General features: G+C 47.4%; 1 protein-coding gene and 1 long non-coding RNA gene across 13 annotated transcripts in view; one reads left to right on the top strand and one right to left on the bottom strand.

The window, feature by feature from the left end:
* Positions 1 to 10,725, bottom strand: part of LOC138736678 (sterile alpha motif domain-containing protein 12-like) — a 90,630-nt gene extending 79,905 nt beyond the window's left edge. For 5 of the 12 annotated variants that reach the window (XR_011340491.1, XM_069886570.1, XM_069886572.1 and 2 more), the window contains exons 1-2: positions 3,890 to 3,963; positions 1,296 to 1,459 (exon numbers count right to left, since the gene is read on the bottom strand). Coding sequence is in view for 4 of the 12 variants with exons in the window: in XM_069886570.1 (XP_069742671.1) it covers positions 1,296 to 1,364 (69 nt within the window). In the remaining 8 variants the exon portion in view is untranslated. The other 7 variants (XR_011340493.1, XR_011340492.1, XR_011340498.1 and 4 more) reach the window with 7 other exon arrangements.
* LOC138736681 (uncharacterized) lies at positions 4,097 to 11,639 on the top strand. The gene is made up of 2 exons (XR_011340500.1): positions 4,097 to 7,461; positions 10,890 to 11,639. It is a non-coding gene; the product is annotated as an uncharacterized lncRNA (long non-coding RNA).
* Positions 11,640 to 15,069: the final 3,430 nt, after the last annotated feature.

Below are 15,069 nucleotides of genomic sequence, written 5' to 3'. Positions count from 1 at the left end.
CATCCATGGAATCACCTTTGGATTTCTCCCCTCTTGCATTGAACCTATGCCTTATGATTTTAAGCCTTGCCCAATAAAAACTATCTGACCAGCTACTCCATTAGTTGCTTTTGTACATTATTCAGTTGCTCTCACAATCATTTGGGACATAGAACAGCAACGCTTCCTGCAAAGGAACATTGATTTAACCAGTCTTCTACTAGAAAGACCAAAAACCGAGAATGAAGGATGAAAAGTCTGTTTAACTGAACAGAGTCTAAAGGGGTTAATGGGACATGGAGGCAGAGAATGTAAAGCAAAAGGCAACATGGAAAGTTTGATCTTAAAGCCAGGGCAGAAAACAAGAAGAGAGAATAAACAGATTGTGACTATTTGTAATTTGGTGGCAAACTCTTTGCACTGTTTGCCCACATGCATATAGATAAACTAATTGCAACTTGACAATTGTTAGGTCTGCTTTGTTCATGAATGAGTGAGACAAACACCAGGCTGAGTCGAAATCAGGGTTCTTTGTTCTTTATTACCGGATTGTAACACTTGCGACCAACCATGTTAGTCGGAGAATGCATTCTGCCGTTATCAGCAAAATGGTGATTTTTTATACCCTTGGATATGTGCTTAGAACATCATCATATCATTACTTGTCCAATGACTAAAACTGTTGCTATCCTTTCCCTGCTAGCTTCCTGCCTCTCAATCCATCAATGTCTCTCTTATCTTGTAAGTACAAGGATGCATTCACATCTTGTTACAGCCCTGTACATTCCCATCTCATGATGTTTTACCTAACAGGAGTACAAGGACACCTCCCCTTCTTGTTACAGCCTTGTACAGGGTAACTCCCTACACATTCCCATCTCATGATGTTTTACCTTACACACTTCAAGAAAGGAAATACTTCCTTCATTCCCCCCACACATCTGCTCCATCCATGAAGCACTTTGCTATGCAAATTATTGTTTTCCTCTGCATCCTCATGAAACCCCCTGTATCTCCCTCCCACCAATTCTCCTGGCACCCACTTACTGTAGTTAGCAGCAGCCAATTAAACCTACCAATCAGTATATCATTTGCATGTGGGACTGAACTAGAATACCTTATATGCCCACACAATTGCAAGGAGAATGAGCAAACTGCAAAGATAGTATCCAGGGTCAGGATCAAACCATGGTCTCTGGAGTCTGAGGCAAGAGTGCTAATAACATTTGGGTTCTTAAAAGCACTCCACACAACAGTGTGTATTAGACACAATATTCTGAGCCAATACCTTAAAATGCCAAGTGTTGATTACTGACCTGTAATTGGTGATCACAAAGTTCCTTTGTTTTTATTTGACAGGATTGAGGAGGGTTGTTCTGGGACATCTTCACAGTCCATTACTCATTAGCGGATACGTAATTCTTAAATACAGTTGCCAAATTATTCAAGGATAATTGTGAGCAATAATAGATTGTGTGACCTATTTGCAAAAATAAATGAGACAATTAATATTCCCCTCAATTTCCAAAACAAATTTGAAAATCTTAAATCAGTTGACCCATAATATTTTTAAATTGCTTCTTTAAATACAGTTCCAAGATATTTTAAACATCATATGTATATATCATTTCTAGAATAGCAAACCAAATGTTATTGGACAAAATATTGGAAATTTTGGTATAGAATATTGTGTTAGATATTGCACTTGCCTACCTTTGCATATGATTCATTTACACCATCTATTCATATTTTAAACCAGATGGTCAAATGCTATTATTCTAAACTCTCTTTTAAAAACCCTATCTGCTTAGTTGTACCTTTTCTTTGGCTTGGCTTCGCGGATGAAGATTTATGGAGGGGGTAAATGTCCACGTCAGCTGCAGGCTCGTTTGTGGCTGACAAGTCCGATGCGGGACAGGCAGACACGGTTGCAGCGGTTGCAGGGGAAAATTGGTTGGTTGGGGTTGGGTGTTGGGTTTTTCCTCCTTTGCCTTTTGTCAGTGAGGTGGGCTCTGCGGTCTTCTTCAAACGAGGTTGCTGCCCGCCAAACTGTGAGGCACCAAGATACACGGTTTGAGGCGAGATCAGCCCACTGGCGGTGGTCAATGTGGCAGGCACCAAGAGATTTCTTTAGGCAGTCCTTGTACCTTTTCTTTGGTGCACCTCTGTCACGGTGGCCAGTGGAGAACTCGCCATATAACACGATCTTGGGAAGGCGATGGTCCTCCATTCTGGAGAAGTGACCCACCCAGCGCAGCTGGATCTTCAGCAGCGTGGACTCGATGCTGTCGACCTCTGCCATCTCGAGTACTTTGATGTTAGGGATGAAAGCGCTCCAATGAATGTTGAGGATGGAGCGGAGACAACGCTGGTGGAAGCGTTCTAGGAGCCGTAGGTGATGCCGGTAGAGGACCCATGATTCGGAGCCGAACAGGAGTGTGGGTATGACAACGGCTCTGTATACGATTATATTTGTGAGGTTTTTCAGTTGGTTGTTTTTCCAGACTCTTTTGTGTAGTCTTCCAAAGGCGCTATTTGCCTTGGCGAGTCTGTTGTCTATCTCGTTGTCGATCCTTGCATCTGATGAAATGGTGCAGCCGAGATAGGTAAACTGGTTGACCGTTTTGAGTTTTGTGTGCCCGATGGAGATGTGGGGGGGCTGGTAGTCATGGTGGGGAGCTGGCTAATGGAGGACCTCAGTTTTCTTCAGGCTGACTTCCAGGCCAAACATTTTGGCAGTTTCCGCAAAACAGGACGTCAAGCGCTGAAGAGCTGGCTCTGAATGGGCAAATAAAGCAGCATCATCTGCAAAGAGTAGTTCACGGACAAGTTTCTCTTGTGTCTTGGTGTGAGCTTGCAGGCGCCTCAGATTGAAGAGACTGCAATCCGTGTGGTACCAGATGTAAACAGCGTCTTCATTGTTGAGGTCTTTCATGGCTTGGTTCAGCATCATGCAGGCAAAATCTTCGGTAGGATTCTCCATAAATAGAATAATACCTAGTGTCGCCGAGAATATTCTCCCAGAATCACAGTGCGGCTTTCGCGCAAACAGAGGAACTACTGACATGGTCTTTGCCCTCAGACAGCTCCAAGAAAAGTGCAGAGAACAAAACAAAGGACTCTACATCACCTTTGCTGACCTCACCAAAGCCTTCGACACCGTGAGCAGGAAAGGGCTTTGGCAAATACTCGAGCGCATCGGATGCCCCCCAAAGTTCCTCAACATGATTATCCAACTGCACGAAAACCAACAAGGTCGGGTCAGATACAGCAATAAGCTCTCTGAACCCTTCTCCATTAACAATGGCGTGAAGCAAGGCTGTGTTCTCGCACCAACCCTCTTTTCAATCTGTACCTTTTAATATGTTAAGAAAAAAGCCAGCACTACAGGTGGGAACGTGCATTGTTATTGATACTGATGTATTAAATTCAAAATACTTTGGATAAATTTTCCAGACACATCTCATGAATTTATTGCAATATGTGACTCATTCATCCCAGAGTAACCATACTTATTTGCATGTAATGTTAATTCAGGAAGCAATCAGCCCTTACACAGTAAGGTCACTGTAGGTTTATTAGGGCTTCAGTTCCAATCAAAAACTTGCTCTGCCACAAAGACGCTGCCATTTCCCTCTAGAAGAACTTCATTCTTCCTCCACAGTACATGCCCCAACCATCCATTATTCTAATAGGAAGATTAAATACCAGTAGTTTCATTACACTGTCAAGCCATTGTCATTTCTAATAAGAATTAGGGTTCACTTATCCTCTCGAGTCACTTCAACTGCAACATGCCTTAGCTTCAATCTCAACTATTTCTTTCAGAACCATACAGCTTGGATATTATACACATTGTTAGCCAAGAATTTTTTAAAAAATACTAAAATATGCTATTGTGGCAGCGCACATCCTCATGGCGAACCGACACCACTTGTATCACCATGTGGCAGGGCAGCAATGGGGAAATGATGTCATCAGAGGTTTCTCTCTGACTCCAGCATCCCTTCCAGCACGCACCCTGGGCAATGATTATGACGTCACAATGCACTAGGTGACTGAGCTCATGCTGCCCTTAAAGGGGCGTGTTGAATTTGAATAAAAACTGTCATTAACGACCCTCAATGTGGTGGCTGTGTCTCTCTCACTGCTCACTCTGCCACAGTGGTGACCCCGACAAGCCCAGACGAATTTCTGGACTCCTGAACACCATGGATTTGACAGAGCTTAACGCTGTCTCCATCAAGCTTCCCTCTTTTGGACCCACCAACTGAGAACATGGTTTGGGCAGGCGGAAGCACAGTTTCAACTCTGCAACTGTCCGCAGACACCGCGATGTTCTATCATGTCGTGAGCACTCTGGACCAAGATATGTCAGCGAGGGTGGACGACATCATCCACCACCCACCCCCACCGGCTGAGGGCAAATACACCACCCTTAAAAATCTGCTGCTGGGAACTTTTGGGCTCACCGCCCAACAACGGGCTTCCAGGCTCCTACACCTGGGTGGGCTTGGAGACCATAGTCTTTTGGTGCTGATGGACAAGATGCTGGGCCTGGCAGAAGGCCACAAGCCTTGTTTTCTCTTCCGCCAAATATTCCTAGAGCAAATGCCAGAGGACATTCGGCTGCATTCCTTATGGACGAGGACTTCTCAGACCCGAGAAGGGCAGCAGCCCGTGCAGACGCCCCCTGGCCCATGAAGAGGGAGAACGAGGCAGCCCTCAACTTGGTGGCACGTCCGGGAACTATCAGGCCGCCACCGTCCCCAAGAACAAGCCAGCCAGAGGAGGGCAAGTCGCCTTGGTGTTTCTACCACCAGCACTGGGAAGCACAAGCCCGTAAGTGCCGCCAACCCTGCGGGTTTCAGGGAAACGACCAGGCCAGCCGCCGTTAATGGCTGCACTGGCTGGCCGCACAAACAGCCTCCTTCATGTGACGGACAGGTCCACCAGCCACCGATTCCTGGTGGATACATGGGCCAAGCTGGACGTCCTCCCTCCCCGCATTATACTCGCACCCGATCTTGAGGTTCAACCCTGCGGGCAGCCAATGGCTCCACCATCAGGACCTACGGCACCCGCAGGGCAAAGATCCAAATAGGGAGGGAGAAGTTGCACTGGAGGTTTGTCCTAGCCTCCATGGGCACTGAGTTGTTGGGGGCCAACTTCCTGAGGGCTCACGGTCTCCTGGTCAACACCCAAGCGTTCCACGCCACACGACTAGACACAGCAGACGCCTGCAGGCCCGAAATTGCCACCGTAACTGCCACCAGAGATGAATTCACCGACATCCTCTGCGACTTCCCTGCCATCTTAGAGCCACGTTTCAATGCCGCTGTGCCCCAGTATGGGGTCTTCCATCACATCACCACTCAAGGCCCCCCCGCTGCATGCTAGGCCCAGACACCACTTGAGAAGCTCCAGCAAGCAAAGGAGGAGTTCTCCAAGCTCCAAGAACTCAGAATCGTCTGGCGCTCGGACAATGGCTGGGCATCATTGCTCCATATGGTTTTGAAATCGTCTGGGGGCTGGAGACCATGTGGGGACTACCGGCACTTGAATGATGCAACCATCCCTGACAGGTACCCGGCGCCCCACATACATAATTTCTCCGCTAACCTCCACTGCGCATGGATCTTCTCCAAGGTGGACCTCGTGCAGGGATACCATCAAATCCCAGTGCATCCAGACAACATGGGTAAGACGGCCATTATCACGCCTTTTGGCCTCTTCGAGTTCCTGCGTATGCCCTTCAGTCTAAAGAACACAACCCAAACATTCCAGCACCTCACAGACACAGTAGGGAGGGATCTGGACTTTGTGTTCATTTACCTGGACGATATATTCATTGACAGTCGCAACCGTGACAAACAAGGCCTTCCTCCACTTGCTCTTTGCTCGCATGGAGGATTTTGGCCTCACGGTCAACACGGCCAAATGCCAGTTCAGCAAGAAGACCCTCCAGTTTTTGGGGCACACCATGTTGGCAGCTGGGGCCACACCAGCGCCGGAGAAGGTGGCATCCATCCAAGTTTCCCCAAATCCCCCACCCTAAAATGCCTTCAGGAGTTCGTGGGGATGGTGAATTTTTACCATCGTTTCATTCCCGGAGCTGCTCGTACCATGTGCCCATTGTTTGCGCTGATGGCCACCAAAGGCTCTATCCTAGCCGGAAGAGGTGAATAAGGCTTTCATCGCGACAAAGGAGGCCCTAGCCAACACGACACTACAAGTGCACCCACGGCCAGAGGCAAACACAGCGCTCTCCGTGGAAGCCTCAGCTATGGCAGTGGGGTGGTCCTGGAACAGTGGCTCAATGGACACTGACGCCCGCTGGCCTTTTGCAGAAAGTAGCTGCGCCCACCAGAACTCAAATATAGTACCTTCGACCGAGAGCTCCTAGCACTGTACTTGGCCATCCGCCACTTTCGCTACTTTATCGAGGGCAGGGCGTTCACAGTCTTCACGGTCCACAAGCCCCTCACCCAGGCACAGGCGATGACCAAGGATCTGCCAGACAACAGCGCCACCTCTCATACGTGTCAGAGTTCATGACCAACATCCGACACAGGGCTGATAAGGACAACATGGTGGCGGATGCACTCTCACAACCCGCCATCTACACTCTCTCCCGCAGCCTAGATTACGCTGAACTGGCCCAGGCCCAGAGGAACGATGCGGAGTCACAGGCCTTGCAGACCGCCATCTTGGGCCTCAAACTCGAAGATGACCAGTTGCCCAGCAGCCCAGACACACTGCTCTGCAATGTGTCAACAGGTTCCGTGTCCGATGGTCCCGCCACACTGGAGAGCGGGGTTCTTCAGTCTAGTCCACGACCTTGATCACCCAGCGGTGAATACGAAGGTGCGTATGGTTGCAGAGCAGTTCGTGTGGCATGGGATCAAGAGAGAGGTGGCAGAGCTGCCAGGAACTGCACCAGGTGCCAGACCTCCAAAGTTCACCGACACACACAGGCTCCCTTACAGAACTTTGACTCGACGGCTTGCAGGTTCCAACACATCCACGTCGATATTGTTGGACCCCTGCCGGTGTCAAGGGAGGCTCATTACCTCCTCACAGTGGTCGACCACGCAACAAGGTGGCCGGAGGCCATCCCGTTCAAGGAAGCCTCTGGGGAAACGTGCGCCAGAACTCTGGTCAACCAGTGGATCGCCCGATTTGGAGTCCCGGCGCACATCACCAGCGACAGGGACGCACAGTTCACATCCACCCTGTGGACCCAGATGGCGAAACTCCTGGGGGTTAAGCTCCACCACACCATGGCATACCACCCACAGTCCAATGGGTTGGTGGAGAGGTTCCACAGGCACCTGAAGGCATTGCTCATGGTCAGGCTCTCCGGACCAGATTGGGCAGACGAGCTACCCTGGGTCATCCTTGGGATTAGGACGGCACCAAAGGAGGGCCTACAAACCTCAGCAGCGGAGTTGATGTACGGCACACTGCTTTCCCTACCAGGTGAGTTTTTCAGCTCAGACCCCAACACCACGGCCACTGACGCAAACCTGCTGGCAGATCTCCGCAGGAGACTAGACTCCCTGGCTCCCCCACCCCCAACACGCCACGGCATTCGGTCAATCCACCTACTCAAAAAATTCAATTCGGCTCAGTTCGTTTTCGTGCAAAGGGGACAGCAGGGCACACTGCTGCAGAGACCGTACAAAGTCTTGCACTGGACCACAGGAACCTTCACCCTAGACATTGGGGGGGAAAGGAGGAACTTATTTTTTTATAAACAGTGGACCGCCTGAAGGCGGCCCATCTGGACTTACCACAGCTGGCCGCGCCCAAGCGTCAGGGTCAGCCGCCAAAACGACAGGACACATAGCCAGTTCTTGGTGGGGGGGGGGGTTGTGTGGCGGCTCACATCCTCATGGCGAAATGGCATCGTCAGAGGTTTCTTTCCAATTCCAGCATCCCTTCCAGCACGCACCCTGGGCAGTGATTATGACGTCACAATGCACCAGGTAACTGAGCTCATGCTGCCCTTAAAGGGGCGCGCTGAATTTAAATAAAAACAGTCGTTAACGACCCTCGACGTGGTGGTTGTGTCTCTCTCACTATGTCCACGTTGAGAGTTCCACATCTGTAATTTTACTCATGATCCAAAAATGAACTAAATTTGCCAAACACAAACCACCCTCTTTCCATTCTTGTCACAGCCTCTTTTGACTAACATTTCCCACATTTACTGCATTACCTTGTCAAGTACACATCTAGTGCAGTAAAGGCTGATCAAGGCAACCAATTGTTTCTTTTCTCTTCCTTCCAACAACTTTCTACAATCAATAGGCTCATAGCTAAAATAATTGCAACAAAACTATTAATTATCCAAGATTGTGACAATATAATTAGTTCATTTTCCCCACATTATTATGTTATACATTTATCTATTTCACACAGACCAACACTCATTAGCCAGTGCTTTTTCTCACACACACTATTCCACTATTTTATTAGACATCATGGCCTTAAAACATCTCATTTAACTATTTAGTATCAGTAATAGAAACAGATACTATTTAGGATAGATTTCCATCTGTTGGATATTCCCAATAACAGACAATGCAAGCCTGATGTAATATTCCATCTGGATAAATTATTAATATAATAATTTTAGTAGAATATAAGAGATAAATGAACTAAACATTCATTGCAATACCAAGTTGATAGGGCATTGTTAGAGATCCCACTGAAAGTGAGACATTAATCCTCTCGTGGATTGTAAAATTTCTCATTTGTGTTGCTCAGCACCCATTAGAGTAAGAAAGAGAAGTAATGAAGATCTACCGGGACCAATGCCTGAAGAGGGCGCACAAAATAAGTGAACCGGTGCGGACTCGAAAGGCCAACATGGCCTGTTTCCGCTCCGTAAATGGTTATTTTCTAAAAAACATATCAAAACACAATATAAAATATAACATAATCTGTCAAACTACCCCACCCCCTCCTGTTGATTTTTTACCATTTATCTTATTAACATCTGGAAGATTATTCCATAAACAAATTTGCAACTTCACTGAAAACAGTTCTAAATTAATGCATTGCTAATAAAGTCCCGTGAGATACTCCTGGGTTTAAAAAAGTATGGAAAACAAAGAATCCAGCACCTTCACAATGATCTAAACCAACCAGTGCCAATTTAGATGCTGGAAATACTCAATACAGATGGTTTTCTCTTTGGCTTGGCTTCGCGGACGAAGATTTATGGAGGGGTTAAAAAGTCCACGTCAGCTGCAGGCTCGTTTGTGGCTGACAAGTCCGATGCGGGACAGGCAGACACGATTGCAGCGGTTGCAGGGGAAAATTGGTTGGTTGGGGTTGGGTGTTGGGTTTTTCCTCCTTTGCCTTTTGTCAGTGAGGTGGGCTCTGCGGTCTTCTTCAAAGGAGGTTGCTGCCCGCCAAACTGTGAGGCGCCAAGATGCACGGTTTGAGGCGTTATCAGCCCACTGGCGGTGGTCAATGTGGCAGGCACCAAGAGATTTCTTTAGGCAGTCCTTGTACCTTTTCTTTGGTGCACCTCTGTCACGGTGGCCAGTGGAGAGCTCGCCATATAACAGGATCTTGGGAAGGCGATGGTCCTCCATTCTGGAGACGTGACCCATCCAGCGCAGCTGGATCTTCAGCAGCGTGGACTCGATGCTGTCGACCTTTGCCATCTCGAGTACTTCGACGTTAGGGATGTAAGCGCTCCAATGGATGTTGAGGATGGAGCGGAGACAACGCTGGTGGAAGCGTTCTAGGAGCCGTAGGTGGTGCCGGTAGAGGACCCATGATTCGGAGCCGAACAGGAGTGTGGGTAATGTCATTATAAATCACAAGTGCTGAACTGCTGAGATTCTGCTACATTTCTAGGGCACCACATAAATTGAGCATTAAATTTTAGATAAATACACTTTTTTCTGGGCAATAAAGTACTTGCAGCATAACCTGAAGTAGTAAGTCTTCATGAAAGATTCCATCTCAAAAAGACATTCTATTCGCGAGTTTGCACGACTATTTGGAATGACCGTTTTCACCCCCTCCATCCAGGAGTTCCATACATTCAAGTTCACGGGAAATTCTTTGAAAATATTCCAAAATTAATGTGCACATCTGTCATTCAACATTTATTTCAAAGCAATGGCTGACGATTCATAGTTTTGGAACTTGCCTAAGTTGAAGTCGTCCTGTCACTGAAGGAAGCACACCTCAGAACCGCGAACCAAAGGCAGGTTTCGTTCACAGGTTAAACTGGGAACAGTTAAAAATATAAAACGAAGTAATTTGTGGAAATTCGCAAGTGACAAATCCCCTTCAAAAATGGTCTCCTGCAACATCATTTAACTTTTGGGAAGTAATACAGATGAAGGCAACCGCCTCGCCCCTAATTGTGAAGGACTTGGCAATGCACGTCTCCCACACACAAGGCTCTGCACCAGAAATCCCCATCTCCATACCCGGATACGCGTCGCCCCCGATCCGCCCGCCTGCCGCTGTCCCCAGGGCTCGCCCACTCCCGATCCGCGCGCCTGACATTGTCCCAAGCTCGCTCGGTCCCGATCCTCGCGCCTGGCGCTGTATCCAGGCCTCCTCCGCCTCCGATCCGCGCGCCTGGCGCTGGAACCACCGCCGATCACACCCCTCACAGCCCCCATCAACACACCTGGACCGACCTGGCCTCTCTGATCATAGCTGCGCGCGCATTTCCTATTTGCTGAGGCGCTCTTGCATCACGTTGCTCATTCGGAGCCAATCGTTTTGGTTTAAATGACCTGAGTGTGGCTCAGTGCGAACGTGTGGCCCTTTGGTTACTTTGACGTAAGTTTGGAGCCTCAATTTTGTTTTGTCTTGGGATTTTATCAAGTAACGCATTGTAAATAAAGTCTTTGATTTTTGTTTCCAAGCTAGAAAAATTGCATTATCTATGAACCAGACGAGACGAAGGAAAATCAGAAAGGGTGCACAACTGAAAAGTTTGCTGTTTCTACTCATCCTTCAGCAAATCTTTGCTCAAGATTCAAGATTATTTTATTATCATGTAATAAAACAGATTTAATATTAACATGATATTGCATTTAGTCTGCCCTGAGCAGAAAATGCCCGGCACCCCTTGCAGTCAAAGAAAGAGAAGTGAAAGAGAGTTCCTTCAGTCACTGGGTGTCTGGATTGGCCTCCAGCACTCTAGTAGCCTCTGCAGCCACACAGATTTCAATCTAAACTATCATTCCTCACTCGGCCTTTGGAGTCATTGATAGTGGGTATCAGTCACCGACCCATAGGGTCATCTCTGCTGCTCCTGAAACGGGTTGTGCTCTGCCCATTTTCTGGTGCCCTGCCACAGTCCACTGCTCTCCCCGAGACTGCAATCCCTCGAGGTGGCTACTAGCACAGTGCACCGGCATCCCAAGGATGCAGGATTTTAAAATAAAAGTGTTGGCTCCTTTCTCAGACCGTGTAAAGCCTATGTGGAAACATCGGTTGTAGGACTGGGCAAGAGAATCCTGCAGAGGAGCACTGCGTCTCTGCTCCCCACTCCCCCTAAAATACACCACCATTTTTTATTAGTTTAATTTCTGTTATAATTTACAGTTTCTATTCCAAATTAATTGTAACCAAATATCATTGAATTAATAAACTTAAGTAATTTCTAATTATATTTTTACCAATAATTTTATGACTTTTGTTACACATGCCAAGTTTCAAGACAAGTTCATAAACACAAACCTAATTCATGTCACCCATTTCTGGCTAAAAGTCAGTATGAAATCAAGAGCAGGAATTAGTGAGCAGCTTTGCGATGAGAGAGAATCTACTGGAGAACATGGAATTGTCCCGAGTCCAAGCTTACCAGCCCTCGCATCTATTTGCTAGATGACAGCTAGACCAGGTTTCAGAGAGGATGAAATGTGCAACTGTCTGGAATAAATCATTTGATTCAGTCATCGTTTTGACAGGCAGGTGACCCAATTCTTGCATGATAACATTACTTATACTTCTACATAAGAGCGGCATGGTTAGGGTAGCAGTTAAACTAGTGGTTAGCGCAATACTGTTACAGTGCCAGTGTCCTAGGTTTGAATCTGGCACTGTCTGTAAGCAATATGTACATTCTCCCTGTGTCTGTGTGAGATTCCTCTAGGTGCTCCAGTTTCCTCCCCCCCCTATTCAAAACATATCAGAGGTTGTAGGTCAATTGAGTCGCATTGGCTCATGGGCTGGAAGAGCCTGATACCATGCTACATGGCTAAATTTAAAATAATAAATAGGAGAAGTTGGCCATCTGACCCATCAAGCCTGCTCCACCATTTATTAAGGTCCTTAATTCCCCTACCACGCAAAAATCTATCTTAAATATATTTAATGAAGTAGCCTCTTCTGCATCCTCAGGCAGAGAATTCAACAGATTCACAACTCTCTGTCTGAGAAAACAGTTCCTCCTTACCAGATCATAATCAGGATTTATTGTCATGAACAAGTCATGATTCAATGTTTTGTGACAGCATCATAGTGCAAACATACATATTATAATCATCTTATGACATGACTATAAAAAATAAAATAATAAAAATAAAAGTAAGGCAGTGTCTTTGGTTCATTGATTATTCTGGAATCTATTGGCAGTGGGGAAAATGTTGTCCTTGTGCTGTTGAGTGCTCATCTTTAGGCTCCTGTATCTTTTCCCTGATAGTAGCAGAGTGAAGAAGGCATGGCCTTGGTGGTGGGGGTCTTTGAGGATGAAGGATGCTTTTTAAAGACCCATCCTCATGTAGATCTCATTGATGGAGTGAAATCTGGTGCCTGTGATGTCACAGACCAAGTTAACAACCTTCTGGAGCTTATTCCTGTCATGAGAGTTGGTGGATCCATACCAGGCAATGATGCAACCAGCCAGAATGCTCTCCACAGTACACCTGTAGAAGTTGACAAGAGTCTTCGGTGACACACTGAACCTCCTCAGACACCTCACAAAGTATAGCCACTGACGAGCCTTCTTTGTCATTGCATCAACATGGAGGCTACAGGACAGTTCCTCGGAGATGTTGACCTCCAGGCATTTGAATTTCTTGATCCTCTCCACCACTGAGCCCTTGATGAGGACTGGGTCATGTTCCCCCAATTTCCTCCTGAACTCCACAATTATCTCCTTGGTTTTGCTGACATTGAGCTTAAGCATTACACCATTCAATGAGCTGATCTAACTCCCTCCTGTATGCTTTCTCATTGCCATTTGCAATTTTGTTGACAACTGTGGTGTCGTCAGCAAACTTTATATGGCAATGGAATTGCGCCTGGCCCAACAGTCGTGGGTGTATAACCAGTAGAGTAGTGGATGCACCTTGGGGTGCACCTGTATTGATGATCAGTGAGGAGACATTGTTTCCAATTCATATTGACCATGGATCCAGCTCCAACACAATAGTTGGCCTCATCAGCAACGAGTCACAATATAGAGGTGGAAAATTCTCGTGAAATGGTGTGAGTTAAACAACCCAAGTCCCAAGTAAATCACGAAAAGGAATAAACACCATAGTTAAAGTTAAAAAACACAAAATGCTGGAGAAGCTCAGCAGGTCAAACAGTGGCCTCTATGTTCTTTCTTTTCTTTGGCTTGGCTTCGCAGACGAAGATTTATGGAGGGGTATGTCCATGTCTGCTGCAGGCTCGTTGGTGACTGACAAGTCCGATGCGGGACAGGCAGACACGGTTGCAGCGGTTACAAGGGAAAATTGGTGGGTTGGGGTTGGGTGTTAGGTTTTTCCTCCTTTGTCTTTTGTCAGTGAGGTGGGCTTTGTGGTCTTCTTCAAAGGAGGTTGCGCCCTGCCGAACTGTGAGGCGCCAAGATGCACGGTTGGAGGCAAGATCAGCCCACTGGCGGGGGGCAAAGTGGCAGGCACCAAGAGATTTCTTTAAGCAGTCCTTGTACCTCTTCTTTGGTGCACCTCTGTCTCGGTGGCCAGTGGAGAGCTCACCATATAACACGATCTTGGGAAGGCGATGGTCCTCCATTCTGGAGACGTGACCACCCAGCGCAGTTGGGTCTTCAGCAGCATGGATTCGATGCTTGCGGACTCTGCCAGCTCGAGTACTTCGATGTTGGTGATGAAGTCATTCCAATGAATGTTGAGGATGGAGCAGAGACAGCGCTGATGGAAGCGTTCTAGGAGCCGTAGGTGATGCCGGTAGAGGACCCATGATTCGGAGCCGAACAGGAGCGTGGGTATGACAACGGCTCTGTACGCGCTGATCTTTGTGTGTTTCTTCAGGTGATTGTTTTTCCAGACACTTTTGTGTAGTCTTCCAAAGGCGCTATTTGCCTTGGCGAGTCTGTTGTCTATCTCTTTGTCAATCCATGCATCAGATGAAATGGTGCAGCCGAGATAGGTAAACTGGTTGACCGTTTTGAGTTCTGTGTGCCTGATGGAGATGTGGGGGGGCTGGTAGTCATGGTGAGGAGCTGGCTGATGGAGGACCTCAGTTTTCTTCAGGCTGACTTCCAGGCCAAACATTTTGGCAGTTTCCGCAAAACAGGACGTCATGCGCTGGAGAGCTGGCTCTGAATGGGCAACTAAAGCGGCATCGTCTGCAAAGAGTAGTTCACAGACAAGTTGCTCTTGTGTCTTGGTGTGAGCTTGCAGGCGCCTCAGATTGAAGAGATTGCCATCCGTGCGCTACCAGAGGTAAACACCATTTTGTTGAGGTCTTTCATGGCTTGTTTCAACATCATGCTGAAGAAGATAGTAAAGAGGGTTGGTGCAAGGATGCAGCCTTGCTTCACGCCGTTGTCAATGGAGAAGGGTTCGGAGAGCTCATTGCTGTATCTGACCCGACCTTGTTGGTTTTCGTGCAGTTGGATAACCATGTTGAGGAACTTGGGGGGGCATCCGATGCGCTCTAGTATTTGCCAAAGCCCTTTCCTGCTCACGGTGTCGAAGGCTTTGGTGAGGTCAACAAAGGTGATGTAGAGTCCTTTGTTTTGTTCTCTGCACTTTTCTTGGAGCTGTCTGAGGGCAAAGACCATGTCAGTAGTTCCTCTGTTTGCGCGAAAGCCACACTGTGATTCTGGGAGGACATTTTCGGCAACTC

The sequence above is a fragment of the Narcine bancroftii genome, chromosome 6 (assembly GCF_036971445.1).
Source record: "Narcine bancroftii isolate sNarBan1 chromosome 6, sNarBan1.hap1, whole genome shotgun sequence".
Classification (NCBI taxonomy): domain Eukaryota; kingdom Metazoa; phylum Chordata; class Chondrichthyes; order Torpediniformes; family Narcinidae; genus Narcine; species Narcine bancroftii.
The sequence above is the reverse complement of the archived record's forward strand: the minus strand, read 5'-3'. Positions and strand labels throughout refer to the sequence as shown.